Below are 22,634 nucleotides of genomic sequence, written 5' to 3'. Positions count from 1 at the left end.
TATAATAATAATATATAAATCAAGATACATATAGTAAATATGTAATAATATTTTACTAATACATTACATAAAAACACATTCACACACACATACGTACTGTATAGACAATCACAAATGTGCGTGTGGAGTGTGTGTGTGTGTGCGAAAGAGAGAGAGAGAGAGAGAGGGGGGGGGGGGGAGGGAGAGAGATTCTGTGTGTGTGAGAGTGTGTATGTGAGACGAGTGTGAGCAAGAGACATAGAGAGACTACATGTGAGAGAGACATACACAAATATGCATCTATGTGAGAGAGTCACATATAGATACATGCACACACACACACACACACACACACACACAAATACAGATAGGCGTATACAATTAAAAAACACACACACACACATGCATGCACTCACTCACTCACACACACTTTTCACATATACACATGCATAGATGCATATACATATGCACACAATTGCACACTTGCATATGTACATACATACATACGCAGATATGCATACAAACAAAAATTGCATGTCACGGAGCAACGTGCGGGTCACCTACTTGTATACATTAATTAACTCTTTTTTCAAGAGATTGAAGTATACTATATGACTATTTGACAATTGAGTGCAAGAGGACTACCAAGGCCGTCTCTCCTATCTCCTATTTCACTTTAACTCAAGTCCCTTACATTAAGTTCCACCATCGTCGTCTAACCCTTCTAAGATACTTGCTATATCCTCCTTTGTCCCTTGCCCACCCCCCTCCATCGCTCTTCCACAAACTTCCTCTCCTTGTCCTCTGCCTAAGCAAGATATTAATAAAGCCATGGGCCCTCCTCTCTAACTGCCCTCAATAGAAGATCACCAAAATGAGAATGGTGCATCCTCAATAGATGCCCTATGCGAGATAGGGATGGTGCATGGCTACAATCCTCAAATAGATGCCTAGAGGTGTAGTGCGATATGCCACAAAAACATTGAGAAATTCCCCTATGCTTTCAAGTGCCGCAAGAGGGAAGCAAGAGAGGTTTACAAGATTTCAAGTGAATATTGGAGAACAAGTTTTGGGGTTGGGGAGCGAGGGGTACCACAACTATGGCGTCTACATGCTTTTGAAAGTTGAGGCCGAAGGGCCGATGGACTCCACATTGGGAGTAGGGAGAATAGCCAAATCGATGAATGTCCCCTCTCAGTACTATCTACCGCGGGGTCTTAAAGACCCTTTTCAATTGGCATCAATGGATGACATTGATCTAAATCGTGACGCCTTTTTGGGGCCGTCGAGATGAAGTAGTAAACTATGTCGTCTTAGCTTACTTCCTAGTTTACTTGACAAATCATAGTTTACTTCGTAGTTTATAGCATCAAGTAAACTACATCATGGGATGTTATGTGCAAAAGAGGATTTGAACTCGAGACTGTGGGTCTCCAATGGAAACATCTTACCACTACACTATACCTTCAAGCAGTGAAATCACGTGGTGTCAAGCGATTATACTACTGTGCGGTGTCGCCGACGTAGTTACTTATTTGAGCTTATTGGACCGAGTTTATTGGGCCGAGTTTACTTTGAAGATGGACGGTCAAGATTTGTGCGCGCAATCTTCAATGCACGATGGCCATGGATGCCACCTAACAAGGGTCTTTAAGACCCCATGGTCTTAAAGACCATGGGATCTTAAAAACCCCTGCCAAATGAGATCAATGGCTCTGAAATCACGTGTGGTCCGCCTCCATTGTTGGCCGACGGCTCTGAAATCAAGAAGTAAACTAGGGGGAAAAAAAGTAAACTAGGGATGACGGCAGGTCGATTGCCACCATTTTTGCCGTGTCGAATTGAAAAAAAAAATAAGGGATGGCAATTGGCCACCATGATTTTCCAACATGTTGAGTAAACTAGGGCCATGCATGCAAGGACGAGTGTAAAATAGGAAGAGGGTAAACCGAAGAAGTAAACTAGGGAGGAGAAGGTGAACTAGGGAAGACTAGGGAAGTAAACTAGTGAGGAGCGTCTAGACTAGTGAAAAACTAAGTAAACTAAACTAGGATGTGTTAACATAAAAAATAGAGGGTTGACAACATGATGGAGCTTAGCTCGTTAAACTAGAGGTCTCAAGCTACGCTTACAAAAAGTAAACCTTTTGGTATTTGAGATGTGGGACTTGGAAAACTTTTTGGGTCCCAACTTCGAGGTAAACTAAGGAAAAAAAGTAAAGTAGGGACATCAAAAAATGGTGGCCGCTCGTACTCCCTAGTTTAGGTTTCGATCCGACACACCAAAAATGGCTTCATGATTTCACAACTATTGATCCCATTTGACATGGGTCTTAAACGCCAATGCCCATGCACAGGAGAAAATTTAAAAACGGTGTTCCTATGACTTTGAGAGAAAAAAAGTATACCCGTTTAACTAATGCAAACATGACGAAAAGGGTGAAATTAAATAAATGATGACTTGGTGATCAACGAAAGGTGCAACTTAGAAAGGGGGGGGTCTGAAACAGCTTAGGTTTCTTGCTGCGCTAGCAATCCACTGCTTACTTTTAGACTTGCATCACTCATAAGCAGTCATTTGGATGAGACGTGTATGCTAGAAGTTCTTGATTCACTACAACCATCACAAGGTTGAACTTTAACAACTCAATGTAAGTTCTTGCATCCATCACTTGGGATCCCCTTGCTCGAATTTTATATCGATCAAAGGCAAGGCTTTTCTGATGTAAGTCGATTAAAGAGTGCAACTTTACAAGGCATGGAAGCTGGTTCAATTCCTCTTTTCACTACAACCATCACAAGCTTGAACTTTAACAACATAGTGTAAGTTTGCATCCATTACTTGAGACCGCCTTGCTCATATTCAACATTGATCAAAGACTCTTCTAATGTAAGTTGATCAAAGAGTGCAACACTTGTTACCTAAAGGGTGAAGAAGTATCGGAAAAAACTAAACTAAAGAGGGGTCTGTATATGCAGGTTCTACCAGCCATTTGTGTTGACTTGGCAGGTAATGCTGTTAATGAGTTCACATTTGGTCTTTACCTAGTTCGGTAGCCTTGAGTGAGAAACAGCTGGGAATGAAGGGAGGAAACCTCAGGGCGGGGATATGTAGCCTCAAAGCTTATTAGTTAAATCCCAAAAAAGAGTGGATATGGGCCTAATTTTTTTTATCTCTGCAATTACTTTTACAAGCGATTTATGATTAAGTAGACTATCCCCTATATGTAGAAATAAGGACGCTATTGCAAATGAACAGATAGCTCCATAACGACATAATCATAACCAAAAACAGCATTACAACTCAAATTTGTGGACCAAATTATTTAGATTACAAGGTCCTTTTGAAAAGGTGTTTATCCATTCATTTACAATAGGCTTCATCAAGTTCCAGCCTGATTAACAGGACAAAAAAGACAAGCTAACCAATATCACTTATGAACTAGGTCAGTTTTAAACAGGCCTGAGAAGAGTCCAGCACATGCAACACCTTTAGATAATGTAATGTGAACTCTCTGTCACTTAGCATAAGGCCTCATACTTGACCTTTCTGAGAAGTATTTTAGAACCATTTTCCTTTCAGCAAACGGTTTCTTCAACCATAAATACAAAAAAATAAAATCACGATTTCTTGATAACAAAGCCATTTATGTTCCTCAACTGCACAGACCTCTCGTGACAACCACATGTTCCCATTCAGGCTCCCCATTCAGACACGTAAGGTTGTTATCTGCATCATTTGGCCTGAGGCATATTATTTCTATTTCATCTTCCTGACAAGTACTCCATGTTGTCTTCGATTTTTTAATTTCTGCAGCTCTCATCCTTGAAATGTCTGCCCGGACATCTTTCAGGTCAAGATCAGACTTAATTAGGCAGCTTGAGCCAGTCCTTTCATATCTTACCTCTTTGTTGGCATCCCCTACATACAGTGTTTCAGACTGGAAAGGGACATGTTGCTGATAAATGGAGCCTGGTTTTATACCAGATGGCATGGTTTCACTTTCTCTGACGTTGTTAGCATCTGAAGAAGACCAATCTGCACTTACAATATCCGTGCAAGTCACATTCAAATCCAGCCCTTGTCTTGCCAAAAGCAGAGAGAGACGCTGAGCGACTCCATTTTCCAGATCTGTAGGGGGCTCAACACTGCATTTCGCTAAAGGTTTACTGCCAGCAGTCCCAAACTTATCACCATTTTGATTAGATGTTGTTTGAAGGGAATGCCTTGAGATCCCTTTTTCATTCTCCAAGAAAGGAGAAGACCAATTTATCTCTGTGCAGTCAACTTGAACAATCTTCATTGGATCAAAATACCCTGTCAGCACCTCGTTGCTCTTGGGCAAACCTTCCCCTGAGCTTCCACAAAAACCAGAGTTGCCTTCACTGTCTGGCTTCCTACCTGTGATCTGTGCCACGAAGTTCTGGCTTGAATTGGCAATGCCAGGAAAGTTCCCACACAAGCCTTTATGATTTATGCAAGAAGAATCCACGTCATGACCAGTAAACTCAAGTTCCTCAGCCTTGCCCTTCAGACGTTCTAAAAAATCAGAAGTACTCAAAATGTAAGAGGTTAAGAACCAACTCATGAAAAGGGAGAAATGGCAAGCACATCGTATGCACTTACCTGTATGCTTTAGTTTCCTGGATGCCTGCTTCAGGCCTTCTAGCTCAGCTCTCATTTTCATTATCTCTGATCTAGAAACATCCAAAGCCTCTTGAGCCTCACTCCAAAGATTCTTGTATGTGGAAACTGTAGCATTGCTTTCGACGCGCTCATAGGCTATCTCTTCCTGCAGCTTCATAAGCTTACCTTGCAACTCCGATAATTCCTTGAGTGGCTTTTCCAGATGTTTCTTTACAGATGAGCTTTCATTGTCTTCTACACACCTCTTCATACTGACATCAGATAAAAATTCCAAGCCTTCACTCTCTAGAGCTTTCCTGCAAGGACCGGTCTCAGCTGGGGAGAACGAGCTCTCATGCTGTGTGCTGACTAGAGGTCGCAAACACTTTTTTAAAATATCTGGTATGCTTGTAGAAACATCAGATCTCTTCAAATCCTGCTGGGTAGCCTGCAACTGTCCCTGCGAGTATCATCCATGAAAAAATAGTGAGAATTACTTGTATTCAGAAGAAGACAACAGAAATTCTGACACAGCTTAAGTTACATTAAACAAAGGAGAAAGAGACCTGGCAACCCTGTTGATCATGACAAATGCCAGCCTCGTTCACAGACAATTGTTGTAAGACACACTGAGAAAGCATGCAGATTGATTTTTCTATGGCTAAATCCATGAGATGGAAACCATTTGAATAATCCCCAGACTGGCTTATCAGCAGCAGTTTCGAGAGGTTGTAGATGGTTTGCATTAGCAGCTGGGACCCATTCGAACACAGCTCAACTCCTAAAGGCAGACCATTACTGGAAGCAACTTTGTCACAAATCAGTGACTCAACATAAATAGCCTCATCACAGGGCCAGCCTGCTGTCCCCAAAGCCAAAGGGGCCTTGACTGTATCTGTAGGAGATCCACAGCAGTTTTTCTGCTCCACAGCAGAGGTTTTACCTGGAGAGGAACAAGATGCTTGGGCATTGTCCTGGATATGCGCACAGCAATTAGTTGACGGTACAGAAGTATGGCTACTTGGAACTGACACACTGTTTATACTGCCAACATCCTCCTGGACAATTTCAGCAGGAAGAGACTCCAAGCACATGGTCGGAGAATCCAATTTGATACCTTCCAATGATTCGCAGCTATGGAAGGGCTTTGTTGAGATATGGAACTGGATATCCTTTGCAGATCCACGCTCAAGGTTAGAGTTGCTTGAATTCTGGGATAACTTACTGCTCTCTGTTTGAAACTGATGGTTTTTCATCATGTTTGTTGTAATTTGTTCCATTGAAGGTTCAATACCTGTAAAAGCCAAACTTATATTACCTCACAAAAAAAGCATTGGAAATTTTTGATGAAACAAAATCAAATGAATCAAGTTAATGTTCTGATTTTATGAAAAGAACACCCTTTTTTTTCCGGAAAAAAGATCCTTCTATTAGTTAATGCCAAGTGACCTTGCCGTACGGATCAGAGAGAGGAACCCCGGCACTATGTGCACAGAAAAGCATCTCGCTGTCTATGCATGTAATCCGAACCTCCCCCCACTGGCCACAGAGGTAATGAATGATGTCGGTCCATATGGAGCGAACAGACTCAGCAGGAGGGGAGCTCCCATCTCTCATTAGTCCCTGGAGACCAAGGCTCTGACGATTTGTCTGGACTGGGAATAGTCTCAATCCTGCAGGAAGAGAGACGGATAGCCTGTCCTTCTCCCTCCTCGTAGGAGAGAGCAGGGCCAGTCTCAATCACCCAAGCTAATGCCCCCACGTAATGGTGAACAAAGCAGCCCGTACTATCGTGCAAAGGCCAAGGATCCGCTGCCAAACCTGTTGTGCTTTGGGGCAGTGCCACTGCGATTCCATGGGATGGCTGCAATGCGCATGTTGTGCGGGCTGTCCTCTGCTGGCCAACCAAGTGCCGATGGCAAGGCTGCGGGTGGGCTGACTGCCAGAGGAAAAGTGTGATTTTCCTTGGCATCGGATAGCTGTCCCACAGGCGGTTCCAAAAATCTCCTAGGATGGGGGGGGAGGGGAGGGGGGGGCCTGGGAGGACCAGTGAGCTGCCGCTGCCTGGATACTGTGTCATACCGCTCCCACTCGCCTCAGCCCCACAGACGTGTGTCAGGGCAAGCTCTCCCAAAGCCAAAGTCACCAAGATCTGTCGTGACCCCCTTTGGCCGAAGGAGGGTCTATGTGAAGCTGGTTATCAACTTGCTACAGAGATCCGCTGCTGAACTCCTCAGTGGGGGGAGAAGGTCAGCCAGCCCTGAGGGCCTACTGAAAAAATGAGTGCGGCCCCTTGTCTGAACTGAGGACTGCTAGGGGGATATCATGGCGAGTGAAGGAGCCTAACCACTCCGTTGGGGGAGGGATGATATGCTCTCAGCCCGGTATCTCGACGAGGCATCAGTCCGTTGTCTCTAGGGGGAGCTTTCTGAACAACGTGGTATGCTTAACAATTAATATTTTCGTTTATTTTCGATAGTTATTCCACACTTAAAATAGATGAATAACAAAACTAACTTCAAATAACTCAATGCTGAAATTAATTACAACACATGCATAAGATAGCAATACATATTGGAAGTAAAGTTGAGAGACATATGATGGAGCCAGATTGAGGGTTGAAGATGGGCAACCCTCCCAAGATGGGAATTTATTTCTACTCAATCCAAGTACATTAGGATTGAGTTCAATTACAATCAACCTGAGAGTGAAGAAGAAGTAATCTTCACTCTCACAGACCATGCTAATGAACATACAAAAACAAGCAAGTATGCAAATGCATTTTCTTACAATACATTGATAGTGAGAAGCCCGAATGGGGGAGAGAGAGTAATCAGCATTATTGTTGATGAAGAGCTGTACAATGGCTGCAACTTTATACTTGATCCAAAGATGAAGTGAAAAGAGACTTTATAAAGCTGAAATTGGAGTAATAAGAGAGCTAAACTTCATTTAAAGACTTCCTGCAATAATGGACAACATGGGAAAAGGTGGAAGATGGGGTAGTTACATCATGTGGAAGCGTTGATGGAGAGGTAGGGATTGCACCCAAGTGGTGTGGGCTGCTTTAGGGTGAGTAGGGACTGATTTACAGCAAGGGAGTTGTGTGTAGAATGAGAGGAAAAGGGTTGTATTTATAGGAAAAAAGAGCTTCAAGGCTTAACATGGAAAGTAAAGCTGAAAAAGACAACTGTCCAACCACATGTTAGGTGGGACAAGTGGAGGGACACTTGGAAACTCAAGTGACAAGTGTTGGGACACTTGTCCATTCTTCTAGAACTTTCTATGGTGAGGTGTCAACTGCCAAAAAATAGAAACCTCCAAATTTGGCAAGCACAATTAGGATGCAAAATTTACTAAATATAGTAAGTGATTCCTAATTTTTTTTTTAGAAAATCTCTATTTTTTAGGATTAGCCTTCCTAGGGCAAACCGAGGTACCCGTTTTTTTAGGGCTCGGTCCTAGATTTTAGGGACTCCCCAATATGAAAGTCGAATGAAAGCTCTTTCCGTCCACATTCACAAAACAGTAATGGTTTTTCAATCTGATGCATCTAACTCATGTAAAATGAAAATCAGGCAATCACTCTAACATAGACTTTAATTGATCATGTCATCTTATCGATTGTAACTGTCTATTCTGACGGATCTAGCCCACACTCCCAGGCATCAATCCTTTCTGTGTGCAAGCTTGACCCTGGTATGCTTGAGTTCCGGCCATAGACGCCAATCAGGCCATATAGGTGAAAGTGTGCACTATCCATGTTCTAGCCCACTACGTGGACCCACCATGACCTATGGCCACTCAACAGTAGCTAGCTCCTATGCACGAATCTATCCAAATGAATGGATTTTCTTGCTTATCTAAATTCAAAGGAAAACATGAAAAACATAGAAGAAAGTATAGATTACATGAACTTTTCATCTACCCGTTTTGCATCCGTTGAGGGTAGATCTTTGAATTTCAGCAAAAACTTCCGAGTCACAAGGCCACTTCTGGTTGTCTAGTCCTTGTGAAACAATATCTGTTCTAGTTCTAGCACCTGATCATTTTCTTCCACCAAAGGTGGATCTTCAATGATGGATTCTTTTGGTTCTCGTCCAACATAAGGCTTTAGCGAACTTACATGAAAAGCATTATGTATCTTCCAATGAGGTGAAAAATCAAGCCTGTAAGATACTTCATCGATCTTATCAATAACTTTAAATGGTCCATAATACAACTTTGGAAAAGATGAAGTTTTACCGAGTCCCTGCTTCAGACGGCTTTTATCAAATTTCAGCAAAATATAGTTACCCTTCTCGAAGACCAAATGTCTTCGACGCTTGTTAGCTTGCTTCTTTTGTCGCTCCTGAGCCGACCTGATTGTGGAGCGGACTTGATTCATTGTTGTTTTCAAATCTAAAGCAAACTCATCAGCAACAAAAATCTTATCTTTGGTCCGAACAATTGGTGGTGGAATCACTTTACCCTGTATAACCTCATTTGGAGCTTTTCCTGTAGATGAATGCACTGTATTGTTGTAGGCAAACTCCAGCAAAGGAAGGTATTTCTCCCATTGGGTCTTATGTTCACTAGCATAAGCTTTGAGCATATCAAGGACAGTGAGATTCATGACCTCTGTTTGTCCATCAATTTGAGGATGGAAAGAAGAAAGTTTTCAAATAAAGTCCGCCAAAATTTGCTTGTGAACTTAGAATCTCTATCAGATATTATTTCAAAAAGCATCCCATGTAATCTAAAAATGTGCTGGATAAAGAGCCGTGCAACTTGTGCAAACTTCAGCGTTTTATGACAAGGAATAAAATGTGATTGCTTGCTGAATCTATCAATAATAACCCAAATCATGTCATGACCTTGTGGAGTTCTTGGAATACTTGAGATAAAATCCATAGTGGTGGATTCCCAAGAAGCATCTAGAACTAATAAGGATTGCAGCAAACTAGGAGTCTTTTGTTTGTCATACTTGGATTTTTGACAAACCAAGCATGACTCTATGAAGTCATTGGTGTCTCTTCGAAGTGTGGGCCAGTAGAAGAAACGCTCTAGTGGTGGCTGCCCTTCCTCGATGACCTGCATATGGAGGCTAATGGCCTTCTCTCAACAATTTTTTCTCGAAGAGGAAGAGTGATACAGAGGCGATTATTCATCAAGAGATAACCGTCTTTGATAAGGTAATCTGTATGAGACCCTCCTTGCTGTAAATTTTCCCAAACAACTGCAAAATCAGCATCTTTCTCATGTGTTCTACATCTCCTGAAACTCTTCATGATGGACCACTGTTATGGTTGAAATTTGAGAGACTCTAGAAAGTGCATCTGCCACTACATTATGCTTTTCAAGAGTATATATAATCTGAAAATAAAACATGGATAGTAAGTTTTCCCATTTCGCATGTTTTTCTTTTAGACGCCTTTGAGTTTTGAAATACTTCAAGCTTTGATGATCAGTTCTAACCAGAAACTCATTGCCTAACAAATAATGCTTCCAAATCTTTAAGGCATGTACCACAGTTAATAATTCCTTTTTGTAAATGTCATACCTTTTCTCTACATCATTTAGCCGACGACTTTCAAAAGCCACAACATGGCCTTCTTGATTGAGAACTGCTCCAATGCAATCTCCACAAGCATCTGCCTCCACCACAAATGGTTTTAGCAAATAAGGAATGATGAGTACGGGTCTTGAAGTGAGGGCTGTTTTCAGCTTTGTGAAGGTTGCCTTCTCAACTTCCATCCACCAAAAAGAGCTTTTCTTCTTTGTCAAGTCATGTAGAAGAGAAGCTATGTGTGCTAAATGCTTGATGAATCGGCGGTAGTATGAACATAATCCAAGAAAAGATTGTACCTCATGCACATCTCGAAGATATGGCCATCCTTGAATAATTCTAATCTTCTCAGGATCCATTTGAATGCCTTCAGAAGAGATGACATATCCAAGATAATTTATCTTATCCATAAAGAACTCTCTTTTTACCATTGATTAGAAGCTGGTGTTCTTGAAGAAGTTACAAAACCTCTTCCAAGTGTTGGTGATGTTCTTCTTCATTCTTAATGAACACAAGAATGTCATCAAAGAATGTACCGACATACTGGCGATAATCTCGGAAGATGTGTTCCATCATTCGGTTGAAGGTAGCCGGTGCATTGGTCAATCCAAAAGGAACGACCAAGAATTCATGAAGACCAAATGAAGTGCAGAAGGCGGTCTTATGGACATCTTGTGGTACCACCCTGATTTGATGATAGCTGCTCTTTAAGTCGATCCAAAATGTTATCGATTCTTGGAATTGGGAAGCGGTTCTTCACATAAATCAAACAACATTGCACACAATCTTTAATGGCTCAAGAGAACCATTGGTATGGTGTCTCTACTTACTCCAGCTTGGATTTCATACTTCTTGCCTCTATGCTTGAATTCCACCTTCTTTTTCTGGGAGTAGAGAGCTGAATCTACCCTGTGATTCCAAGGCATGCCGAGAATCACATCAGAACCATCAAGATCGGCGGTGCAAAAGGTATCTTAATCACTGTAGCCTTGTAGCTGGAATTTCAGCTTACCGATGTAAGGTCCAACTGTCTTCTCTGCATCTCCATATGGCATCAAGATGAACAACTTGGTGCAGTTCCAATGGAGTATCCATATCTTCATTCCTTAGGCCAAGCTCTTTTGCTACTAATTGCCAAGAGATGAAGTTCTCATTGGCTGAAGGTATATCAAGAAAAGAGCTTGCTTTCCTTGCATTTGACTCCAAGCCTTCAATAGTTGGCGCATCTCTGGGGTGCGAGTTGTGTTCCCCACCACATCTCCTATCGCATTGATTGTCACTTGTGGTATGGAGTTGTTGAAGGGTTTGTTTTGTCCTTTGTTGGGACAGTGTTTGGAGATGTGACCTAGCTGTCCACACTTAAAGCACTTCACTTCTTTCATGTAGCGTTGCTTTTCTTCTTCAAAGATCTGCTTTGTTTGGGAATACATATTGGACCGAATTTGAGAACATTGGAAGGTAGATAAGGCCTCATCTTCTTTTAAGTTGGTAGCTGCCTTTGCTCCTCTTTTCCCCCTTCTTTAGTGGCTGAATTATCCTCCTTGTGAAAGGACCTCTTCTTTTCATTCTTTTGAAGCACCTTGTTATTGCCATGCTCCATTTCCCATGTCTCTGCATGGTCTATGAGTTCTCTCAAATTGGAGCATCGATAATGATTGAGAGCAGTACGAAGTCTAAAGTGTATGCCACCTTGGAACTTCCTCATCTTTTCAGAGTTGCTGATTTTCTGGAAGTGTTGAACCTTCAAGAGAGGTAGCTTCCAAAATCTCTTCGTATAATCATCAAGAGACTCAATCTTTCTTTGCCAAAACCGATCCCACTTCATCTTCACATCTCTTTTGAAATGAACGAGAAGAAACTGGGCCTTCAGCATTCGAATAAAAGACCTCCAAGATTTTGGGGCAGCATGGTCGCATTCCAACCCCGTCCACCAAGTGTGAGCTAAGTCGATCAAATGAAGAGTTGCAAACTTGATCTTTTCTTTTTCTTATAGTTATCACGACCATATAAAATTTGAAATTGACGAATAAACTTAAGAAGAAGATCGGTGTTACGAGAACCATCATACGTACTGAATTTGATCTTCTTTTCAAGCAGGGATAAGGATTTGGTCTTCTTTGATTGCCTTCTTCTATGCCCAGAACTTGATGCTAAAGAAGTCGAAGAGAAAGATGGAGAAGAAGATCGTGATGAAGGATGTTTGCGAGGATGTTGATGAGATTACCTTTGACAGCTTCGCCCATGAGAATGGTGTGAACTCCCATTTGAAGAAGAAGAGGAAGAAGAAGAAGAAAGCGTTCTTGATGAAGAAGAACTTTGATGACGCCTCTTTGATTGTTTTGAGACTCATCGACCTCATTCCTTCTTCGCACTATTCTTCTTAGTAGCCTCCATATTTGAGACTTGCTAACGAATCAATTGATTTTCCTCCCGAAAGCTTTCTATTGCTTAAAAAAGAGTGCTCTGCTCTCCCACATGGTTTTCGTGGGTAGCTTGAGTCTCCATGTGGATGAGTATGATTATGAAAACAAGCAAATGCAAAGAGTAAAGTCACACTACACATGTAACTAAAGAAAATACTAATTGCAAGCACTACCAGTGTAGGGGTAGGATCGAGCCAAAGCTCCGATCCCATTGCAAGCGCCCCGTACAACGTGGTATGCTTAACAATTAATATTCCCGTTTATTTTCGATGGTTATTCCACACTTAAAATAGATACATAACAAAACTAACTTCATATAACTCAATGCTGAAATTAATTACAACACATGTGCATAAGATAGCAAGTAAACCCCCCCCCCCCCCCCCCCCCCCCCCCCCCCCCCCCCAAGATGGGAATTTATTTCTACTCAATCCAAGTACTTTAGGATTGAGTTCAGTTACAATCAACCTGAGAGTGAAGAAGAAGTAATCTTCACTCTCACAAACCATGCTAATGAACATACAAAAACAAGTAAGTATGCAAATGCATTTGATAGTGACAAGCCCGAATGGGAGACAGAGTAATCAGTCTTCTTGTTGATGTAAAGCTGTACAATGGCTGCAACTTTGTACTTGATACAAAGATGAAGGGAAAAGAGACTTTATAAAGCTGAAATTGGAGTAATAACCTCATTTACACACTTGCTGCAATAATGGACAGCATGGGAAAAGGTGGAAGACGGAGTAGTTACATCATATGGAAGCATTGATGGAGAGGTAGGGGTTGCACCCAAGTGGTGTGGGTTGCTTTAGGGTGAGTAGGGACTAATTTACAGCAAGGGAGTTGTGTGTAGAATGAGAGGAAAAGGGTTGTATTTATAGGATAAAAGAGCTTCAAGGCTTAAGAGGGAAAGTAAGGCTGAAAAAGACAAGTGTCCAACCACATGTTAGTAGGTGGGACAAGTGGAGGGACACTTGGGAACTCAAATGACAAGTGTCGGGACACTTGTCCATTCTTCTAGAACTTTCTGTGGTGAGGTGTCAACTGCCAAAAAATAGAAACCTCCAAATTTAGCAAGCAAAGTTAGGATGCAAAAATTACTAAATATAGTAAGTGTAATACGCGGAAGCTTCGGAGAAGATCAGTAACTTCAATGCTCAGAAATCAGCACTCTTTTCACACAAAACTGAATGAAGATGTGCAGAAAATAGAGAGAGAGAGAGAGAGAGAGGACACAGTATTGGGTCCCAAATACCCTCTGTGGGGCTGGATGGTGTATTTGCTTTATTAGAATGATGTAAATCTGAAAAAGAAAATACAAAAATCTTGACCTTTCTTGGCTGAGAAAACTCTGCCCTTGACCTGCAGTCCTTCACCCCTTTGCTTTAGCAACTCCTTGGCTTGTCTAGTCCTTGTTTGCCTTGGCTCTTGGTGAAAAATGGGATGAAATAATGGGATTGTGGCTCATCTATTTATACTACTCCAAATAAGCAATCGGCCAGCATTAAATCCAATCGGCCAGTTCACTTTTTTGCCCACGACTATAAATCGGCATTAAATGCTGGATAATTCACAAAAAAACCTGAGCATCACTTCATGGCTGGCTGGGCATCATGCGCCTGATTCTCTAGGGGCTGGGCACTGAATTTGCAAGTACATTGGGGCTGGGCAGCCTGTGTGGGCTGCCCCATACCTGCCCTACACCCCTCCTAGGGCTGGATAACCAATCGGCTACCCCTGGCCTGCCCCTAGGGCTGTCCTAGAGCACTCGGCCCCTTTTCCTATAATCAAACCCTAACTATCTACACAATGATCTGGCATCCGGTACCATACCAGATACACAGAATCACTGACATCATTCCAAAGGGAGACTCGCAATGCAGACTGGCACTGTTTCATGTGCAGGACAGTGCACACCTGACCTTGGACTCCTGTGCAGGACAATGCACACCTGACGTCGGACGACTGAGATGGATTCCGGGCTGACTCGTCCCGGACTGGGCGCACATGGGACCAGTTCACCATCCCAGGTCTTGCACCTTCTGTACAGATATGTCTACGTGGCATCCAAGTGCGGGATGCACGTGACATCCCCTTCTGCTTAACTTGACGGAAGTTGCATAGCCTCCAAATAATCCATCAATAACGTCGGATAGTCTTCAAAAAACTTTATCGAGCCATACCGCTTCGTGGGTCCCTCCGTCCTGAAACTTCGTGAGGAACTGTCTTAGTCTTCGGCCTGAGCCATGCTTGAAACGGTGCACAAGGATCTGTTCTGGAACCATAACTTCTGCTTCATCAACAACATCTGGTTCCGCTTCGTCTTTGACTTATAAAGGAATAGAACCTGCATATGGCTTTAACCAACTGACGTGAAACACATCATGCATAGTCCAACTCGGAGGTAGCTTTAACTGCATAGACACCTCATTAATCTTTTTCCTGATGGAAAAAGGTCCGAAGTTCCTGAAAGACAACTTTGGGCATCGCTTGCCCACCTGTTTTAACCTTTGCTTCATACTCCGAAGATAAACCCAATCCCCTTCTGAAAACTTCATATCTCTTCGTCTTTATTGGCCTGTCAAGTGTAGGCCTCCTGCACTTTAACCAACCTGTCTTTAACTGACTCTAAAATCTCCTGGTAAGACTCCGTCAATCTGTTCGCTTTAGGTACTGAAGACGAGGTCCTGGTCAACAACGACTAGAAAGGTCTTTCAAACGCTGCCTCATATGGAGTCCTGCCAATAACTGAAGAAAAAGAATCATTCAAAACAGCTTGAACTAAAGGCAAATAAGATTTCCACTTACCTTGCTGATCGTGGACATAACACTTCATCACATCAAAGGCCAACCGGTTGTATATCTCTGTCTGGCCGTCCGTATGTGGGTGGAATGCACTGGAAAAATTCAATTTAGTACCAAAGTTATCAAGCAATGCCCTCCAAAAATGACTGGTAAACTTGGCATCTCAGTCTGACACTATGGTCTAAGGAATCTCGCCAATCGGGTACCAATGCCGAATGAACAACTGGGCAACATACTCGGCGGTCACATTAGCCCTGCAAGGAATAAGTATAACAAATTTGCTTAATCTATCAACAATAGTTAAGCATTGCGTATTACGCTTACTCGGATTGGGAGATAGATTCGTGACAAAGTCCATCGAAATATCTTTGAAAGGACCCTCAAGAATTAGCAAGGACTGTAACAACCCTATCTTCTTTCCACGAGGAGCTTTCACCTTTTGACAAATATCACAGCCTTGTACATATGTAAACACATCTCGCTTCATCTTTGGCCAATAATATTGCCGTTCCAATTTCTCCAAAGTCGAATTCTCTTTACTGATGTAATTTCTGGTCTTTTCCTAATTTCAACCCTCCTTTCTCAAGTTGAACCATAGGGGAAGCTTTCCCAAGGTTCCCTTCATCCTCTTGAAGACTTTTGTCGCGAAGATTTGATATAGTCTCATGAACGGGAATTGTCCATACCAATGCTACATTGCATAGCATCTTTATGTGCTTGCTTGCAATTGAAATTGCATGCTGTTTTCATGCTTGCTTGGCCAATGTGTAGTTCTGGGTAAGGGAATGCCCGCCCGCGAACCGTGCGTATGAAACTGTCTGCTGACATGGTTATGTGGCATGTGACAGGTGATAAGTATTGGTCATAAACTTGGCCTTAGGAGTTAGCACTAATTTATAAGTGAGTGTGTACACACTTCATTAAGTTTTGGGCGACCAAAACTCACTTATAAATTATGACCAGCCCAGTGTTCACACAAGCTGATGTCCCGAGGTGGACATAACCCAATGTCCACCGCCCAAACCTTATCCCCTTTGTACAAAGGGAGTAACCAGCCATGTGTCCAATCTAGCTTGCTCCACAGAGCACCTGCCACCTACACTGGACAACTCATCACCTCACTCTTCCTCCTCTCTAGAGATGGGCGCCTCCTTCATAAGGGCGGTTGGGCTGCAGTTTATGCACATCCATGTGAAAGACTGGCCACTTTTTGTGAGCAGCCAAGGCAAGTACCGCCCTGATAGTTGTCATACAAGCTGTGGGAGCAAAGGTTTCATCAAAGTCGAAACCCTCTACCTGTCCAAATCCCTGTGCAACCAACCTAGCTTTGCATTTTTCAAGTGAGCCATCAGCCTTATACTTAGCTTTCCAAACCCATTTGGTACCAATTACCTTTCTGTTTGGTGGTCGGTCAACTAGCTCCCCAGTGTTGTTCTTTATGATGCTGTCATACTCAGACTGCATCTCGGCTTTTCACTTTGGATTTGCTAATGCTTCATCCAAGGTGGCTGGCTCCTGCACTGTTCCCATTATCTCAGCCATCAAGGCCATATTGACAATGAGATCAGATGCTCTTCTCTGCTCCCCTATTCTCCTTGATCTGCGTGGTCCATCTGCTGAAGATTCTGACTTCTCAAGTACTGGATTACGCTCATCAAAGAGTTGTTGTGCCCACTTTGGAAGTGGCTTTCCTTGTGGTGTAGCAACAGGCTGTTGTGATGTGTGAGTCTTCATCCTCTGAAAACTCCTCGTCCTTGAGAGGAAATCTGACTAGTGGGTTGGGCTCATGGTGGACTATTTCTCCAGCTGATGAGAGTGGACGGACGTCCTTCCTCCACTGAGTGTGGCTGTTCTGCAAATACCACATCTCGGCTAGCCACGATCTTCTTTGCCTCTGTATCATAGAGTCGATATGCCTTTGACTCTTAACTATATCCAAGAAAGATACACTTCTTTATTTTGGCATCTAGCTTGGTCGTGGATGCATCTGGAATATGAGCTCCTTTGTGTAGCTCCAATTGAGGACATATATTGCTATGTTGACTGCTTCAGTCCAAAATGTCTTGGGCAAACCCTTTGCCTTCAACATGCATCGAGCCATCTCCATGACAGTTCGATTGCGGCGTTCTACAACACCATTTTGCTGAGGTATGTAAGCAATGGTGAGTTGGCGCTTGATGCCATTCTCCTTACAATAGCTGTCAAATTCCGCCGAAAGAAATTCTCCTCCTCGATCTGTACGAAACTTCTTCACCTTCTTTCTTGTCTCATTTTCCACAAGCTTATGCCACTGTTTGAACTTGCCAAAAGCTTCAACCTTATCCCGAAGGAAATAAACCCACATCTTCCTACTGTAATTGTCGACTAACAGCATAAAGTAAGAAGATCCCCCTAATGCAGTAGTAGACATTTTACCACAAAGATCAGCATGTACCAACTCTAGATGAGTCTTTGCCCGATTGTTGCTTTCCTGTGGAAATGCCTTGCGTTGTTGCCTGCCCATCATACAAGCTTCACATGGTTTCTACAATTCTGAAAACGTAGGCAAATTAGCCACCATACTCTTTTTCTGCATCTCCTTTAGCATGGCAAATCCAATGTGACCAATCGCTCGTGCCAAAGCTTGCTCGTGCTCTTATCTGCAGACACTGTAAGGGCACTTTGCTCGTAGAGATTGTTGCGCCTTACTCCTTTGCCGACTACCTTGCCAACACTATCTAGAATTTCTGCTTCAGTTTTCTTGAAGCGTACTTCAAGCCCAAGATCCGTCATCGCAGCAATTGATAGTAGATTTCTCTTTATCTGGGATACATAGAGCACATTTGACAGCGTCTTCTCTTCACCTGTAGCTGCCACAAAAGATATGGTTCTAGACCCTTCGGCTGGACATTTAGCATTATTCCCAACAACAACACTGATGGGTTCCTATAGAGGCTTCCAAGAACTATACCAGCACTTCTTACTGGTCATGTGTCGGGATGCTCCACTATCCAAAATCCATGAATCTTCACCTGGAGCCTGAGCAGATGAACATACCTCTTTAATGGCAACCCAAAGTTCAAGCTCAGTCTCAACATTGTTGACTAACTCCCGTTCTTCTCGTCAGCCTGCTTCTTTCTAGTCTTTGAGAGCGTGACCCTTCTTGTCACAGTAATAACAGCTCCCTTGAAACTTCTTCTTCTTTGGCTTCTTCTTCTTCTCATCAGAAGATGTCGTGCCTTTGCCTTTAGCATTGGCCGAAAATGCAGCATCACTACCATCTCGGGTCTTCAGCCGCATCTCCTCCTCAAGTAGCATAGCACTAAATTCTTTAAATGATAAAGATGGTACTCTAACTTGAGTGTTTAGTGATGTAGCCAAGCTGTCATACTTCTGTGGAAGAATTCGGATGCACCTTCGGGCCAACTCCTCACTAGTGTGTGTAATCCCTACAGCAGCCATTTGATCTCTCATATTTTTGATCCGCGAGATAAATGCTTCAACAGCTCCTCCTTCAGCAAACTTTTCAGCAACAAGCTGATTCTCCAGGTTCAAAATCTTGGTTTGATTGCGAGTCTCATACTGATTTCTCAGTATGATCCAAGCCTTTGTAGCCTTGGTAGTATGTTGAATCAGAGTGAGAACAGAATCACTTACGCTGGTGACGATGGCACAAAGTGCGTCAGCATTGCGCCTTCTCCATGCCCGAAGAAGTGTAGCGTTTGGCGGAAGCATGTTTGTAGGGTTGTTGGGATCGGGACTTCCCACTTCGTCCCATCAAGCTTGCCTTCCGTGAAGACAGGTGGACGAATGCGCAAGACTGGTGCAGCAGCAGCAAAATCCATCACTCCTAGGATTCCATGCAAAGAAAGACTAAACTTTATGCACTATTCTTGCTAAGAGCACCTAAGCTCTGATACCATATAATAATATGGCACAGCAGAAAGAGATAGCAAGACAAAGCACAATAGACAATGGAGAGAATTTAAAATTCTAATTATACCAAAGAGATACAAGTGATGGTGCTGTCCACCCTTGCGCTCTTAAGTAGAGCTTAGATGGCGATCTAGACAGACTCTGGATGGAGTATGTATGGGAGTAACCAACCATGTGTCCACTCTAGCTTGCTCCACAAAGCACCTGCCTGCCACCTACACTGGACAACTCACCACCTCACTCTTCCTCCTCTCTCTAGAGATGGGCGCCTCCTTCATGACGGCGGTTGGGCTACATTTTATGCACTTTCTCCTTCCCAACTCCATTTCCAAGCTTGCTAAGGTGTTTCTCAAGCTTCCAAGAGTGTTTCCGGATGCTAATCACTCTCCTAAACTCTCCCAATGACTGAAATTCAGCAAAACAGCTCTCTTTATTGCTGTAATTTCTAGTCTTTTTGCTAAAAACCCTAATTTCAGCCCTCCTTTCTCAAGTTGAACCATAAGGAAAGCTTTCCCAAGGTTCCCTTCATCCTCTTTAAGACTTTTTATCGCGAAGAAATGCGACAAATCAAAGATCTCTTCACTCCAAGGACTTCCATTCGCGAAGACTTCCGCTGTCATCGACTCTACTTGCAATTGGTAAGCTTTAATGCTTAAATATGGAAGCAAGAAGCAAGAGGGAGGAACCGGATTACAAGATCACATACCCTGTGTAGTGTTCTCTTGTCCTACATGCTCTCTTGCAGATTGTTGCTGTTGGTGGAACACATGGCAGAGAACATGGGCACTTGAGAGGGTAGTGTGGATTGCAAGTTTACATTGACAACCACTTGTTTGCAATACTGTATTCATATGCATTGATATGGAAATCTGGTCAGAAATGCCCATGACACTAAGCCTTGCAAACCTTGGAAGAAGCCCAAGACAAAGCCTTGCAAGCCGAAGCTCTATATATGCCTTGGATGATGGACAAATCAAAGAATGAGAATCAAGACTCGTCCCAAAAGAAGAAGTTCAAAGAGGGATCTCAAGCCGAGCCACAAGAAAAGAAGAACAAAAATGAGGATAAACCCCCATTGTACCAAAAGAAGCTATCCCACAAGCAACTCAAGGAGTATGTCAAAGAAGGTAAATGTTTCCAATGTGGAAACAAAGGACACATGGCTGCAAAATGTCCTGAGGATCACTGATGTATGGCAGCATGGGGCCTTCTCCCGTTCTCAGGACAGTCTTAGTTTCTCTCGGTCGGATCGCCGGCAGGGAGGGACTAATCTATCATGGATTGATCGCTTTTATGTGGGCGACTGGTTAGGGGAGCGAGGGGGCTCCGTCGGCATTCTCGCTGGCACCTCATTTTCAGATCATGCGCCAATTATCTTGACATTGGAGGAGAGGACACGGGAGCCCAGCTTGCAATTGAGGATCCCAGAGAGGGTACTTACAGATCCCAGTCTCGCTGAGGACATTGAGAGGATCTGGCATGATAGTCAGTGCTCTGACCAGGATGCAGCAGGCCAGTGTGCCCAGGGTCTCATCGAGCTTAGCTCTTTTTTGCACGCTGCAGCTTTGACACGATTGGGAGAGATTCGCGAGCGGGAGCATCGGCTGAGACGCAGCCTTGCTTCGCTACAGCGCCTTCAGGAGCAGCAGCCTGCATGTGAGTGGGTGGCGTCACAGCTGAGCCAGGCACGCCAGGAGGTTAGAGAGGCAGAGGAGCAGAGACATGAGTTTTACTATCGTCGTCAGGCCTCTCAGTGGACGCAGCTTGGTGACAGAGTGACGGGGGAGTTTTTTGAGATCACTGGACCCCGCCATGTTCGAGCAGGAGTCCGTCAACTTGGTAGACCGGATGGATCGGCAGCTACTGAGCCCGGGGAGATCAGAGCCATTGCCACGGCATTCTATAGAGACCTGCTTTCAACGGAGCCAGCCACTGAGGATCGAGATGCTTGCAGGCAGACTATGTGGGCCCATGTGCAGAGGAGGGTCACAGATCGTATGCGTACAGTTCTTGGTGCGCCTCTTTCAGAGCTTGAGCTTGCCGAAGCCTTGAGGGTCCTGCCGCGACATAGTTGCCCAAGGGAGGACAGACTGACGCCGGCCTTTTTTATGCGCTATTGGGACCTTTTGGGGCCAGGCCCCCGCAAGGGCTTTCAGTATGTTTTGGACACTGGGTGATGCCATAGAGCTTTTCAGAGGGCTTGATCTTTCTTATCCCCAAGGGGGAGGGAGTATCAGATGATATTCGGCATTGGAGGCCTATTACGATCCTCAATACTGTCTACAAGGTCTTAGCAAAGGCCTTGAGTTTGAGGATCCAGCCCTTCCTGGGGGAGTTGATTCATGCCACCCAGACAGGATTCGTCATTGAGCGCAGTATCCTTGACAACATCTTTACTTTCTGGGAGGCGACGGCCCGAGCTAGATTTCTTGGTGAGGACTTGGTCGTGATGCTTCTCGATTTTGAGAAGGCATACGATAGAGTTGATTGGGGTTTCTTAGAGGGCACTATGCTTCGCCTGGGCTTTGAGCCTGGATGGATCAGTGTCACGTGCATCCCGCACTTGGATGCCACGTGGACATTCTGTACAATAGGTGCAGGACCTGGGATGGTGAACTGGTCCCATGTGAGCCCAGTCCGGGACGAGTCAGCCAGGGATCCATCTCAGTCGTCCGAGGTCAGGTGTGCATTGTCCTGCACATGAGTCCAAGGTCAGGTGTGCATTGTCCTGCACATGAAGTAGTGCCAGTCCGCGCTGTGAGTCTCCCTCTGGAATGATGTCAGATGTGCTGTGTATCTGGTTTGCAACTGGATGCCAGGCCTCTGTAGGCATGTAGTTTGCATGTAGAGATGGGGCCAGCCCATAGGGCTACCCCAGGGCAAGGTTTTGCATTGGCATATTTAGCATGGGCATGGGGGAGGTATAGAACCACCCCCAAGGGGCCAGGAGGGCCCAAGATATTGCCCACCAGCCAAGGCAAGGGCTGGAGGGGCAGTCGGCCAGCTCCAGAGCCTCTGGACAGGCAGCCGACAGAGGGTAAAACCCTAGGACAGCAGGCGGCCAGGTGTGGGGGGCAGTCCCACACCTCTGCGCAGCATGTCCAGCAGCCAGGGTGCTGCCCAGAGTCATGCGCAGGCTGGACAGGGGCTAAACAAGTGTGAAAACACTTTATTAAAGTGTGAACACAATTTAATGATGAAACTCAGTCGTGGGTGCTTCCTGAAACCAGCCGACTGCATGAAGGGAGGGGTATAAATACCCCAGCCCATAATCCCATTATTCATCTCACAATTCACCAAGAGCCTCAAGCATTCAAGGGCCAGGACAGCCAAGGGTT

General features: G+C 44.0%; 1 protein-coding gene across 2 annotated transcripts in view; it reads right to left on the bottom strand.

Annotated features, from left to right (window-relative positions):
* Positions 1-3,279: 3,279 nt before the first annotated feature.
* LOC147613220 (uncharacterized) overlaps positions 3,280-22,634 on the bottom strand; it is a 34,285-nt gene continuing 14,930 nt past the window's right edge. For both annotated transcript variants that reach the window (XM_086782485.1, XM_086782484.1), the window contains exons 4-6: positions 5,172-5,899; positions 4,606-5,065; positions 3,280-4,518 (exon numbers count right to left, since the gene is read on the bottom strand). In XM_086782485.1, coding sequence (XP_086638611.1) covers positions 3,635-4,518; positions 4,606-5,065; positions 5,172-5,899 — 2,072 coding nt within the window. In that variant the 3' untranslated portion in view covers positions 3,280-3,634. The remainder of the gene's footprint in view (positions 4,519-4,605; positions 5,066-5,171; positions 5,900-22,634) is intronic.

The sequence above is a fragment of the Cibotium barometz genome, chromosome 44 (assembly GCF_041138505.1).
Source record: "Cibotium barometz isolate CiBa-2024 chromosome 44, ASM4113850v1, whole genome shotgun sequence".
Classification (NCBI taxonomy): domain Eukaryota; kingdom Viridiplantae; phylum Streptophyta; class Polypodiopsida; order Cyatheales; family Cibotiaceae; genus Cibotium; species Cibotium barometz.
The sequence above is the reverse complement of the archived record's forward strand: the minus strand, read 5'-3'. Positions and strand labels throughout refer to the sequence as shown.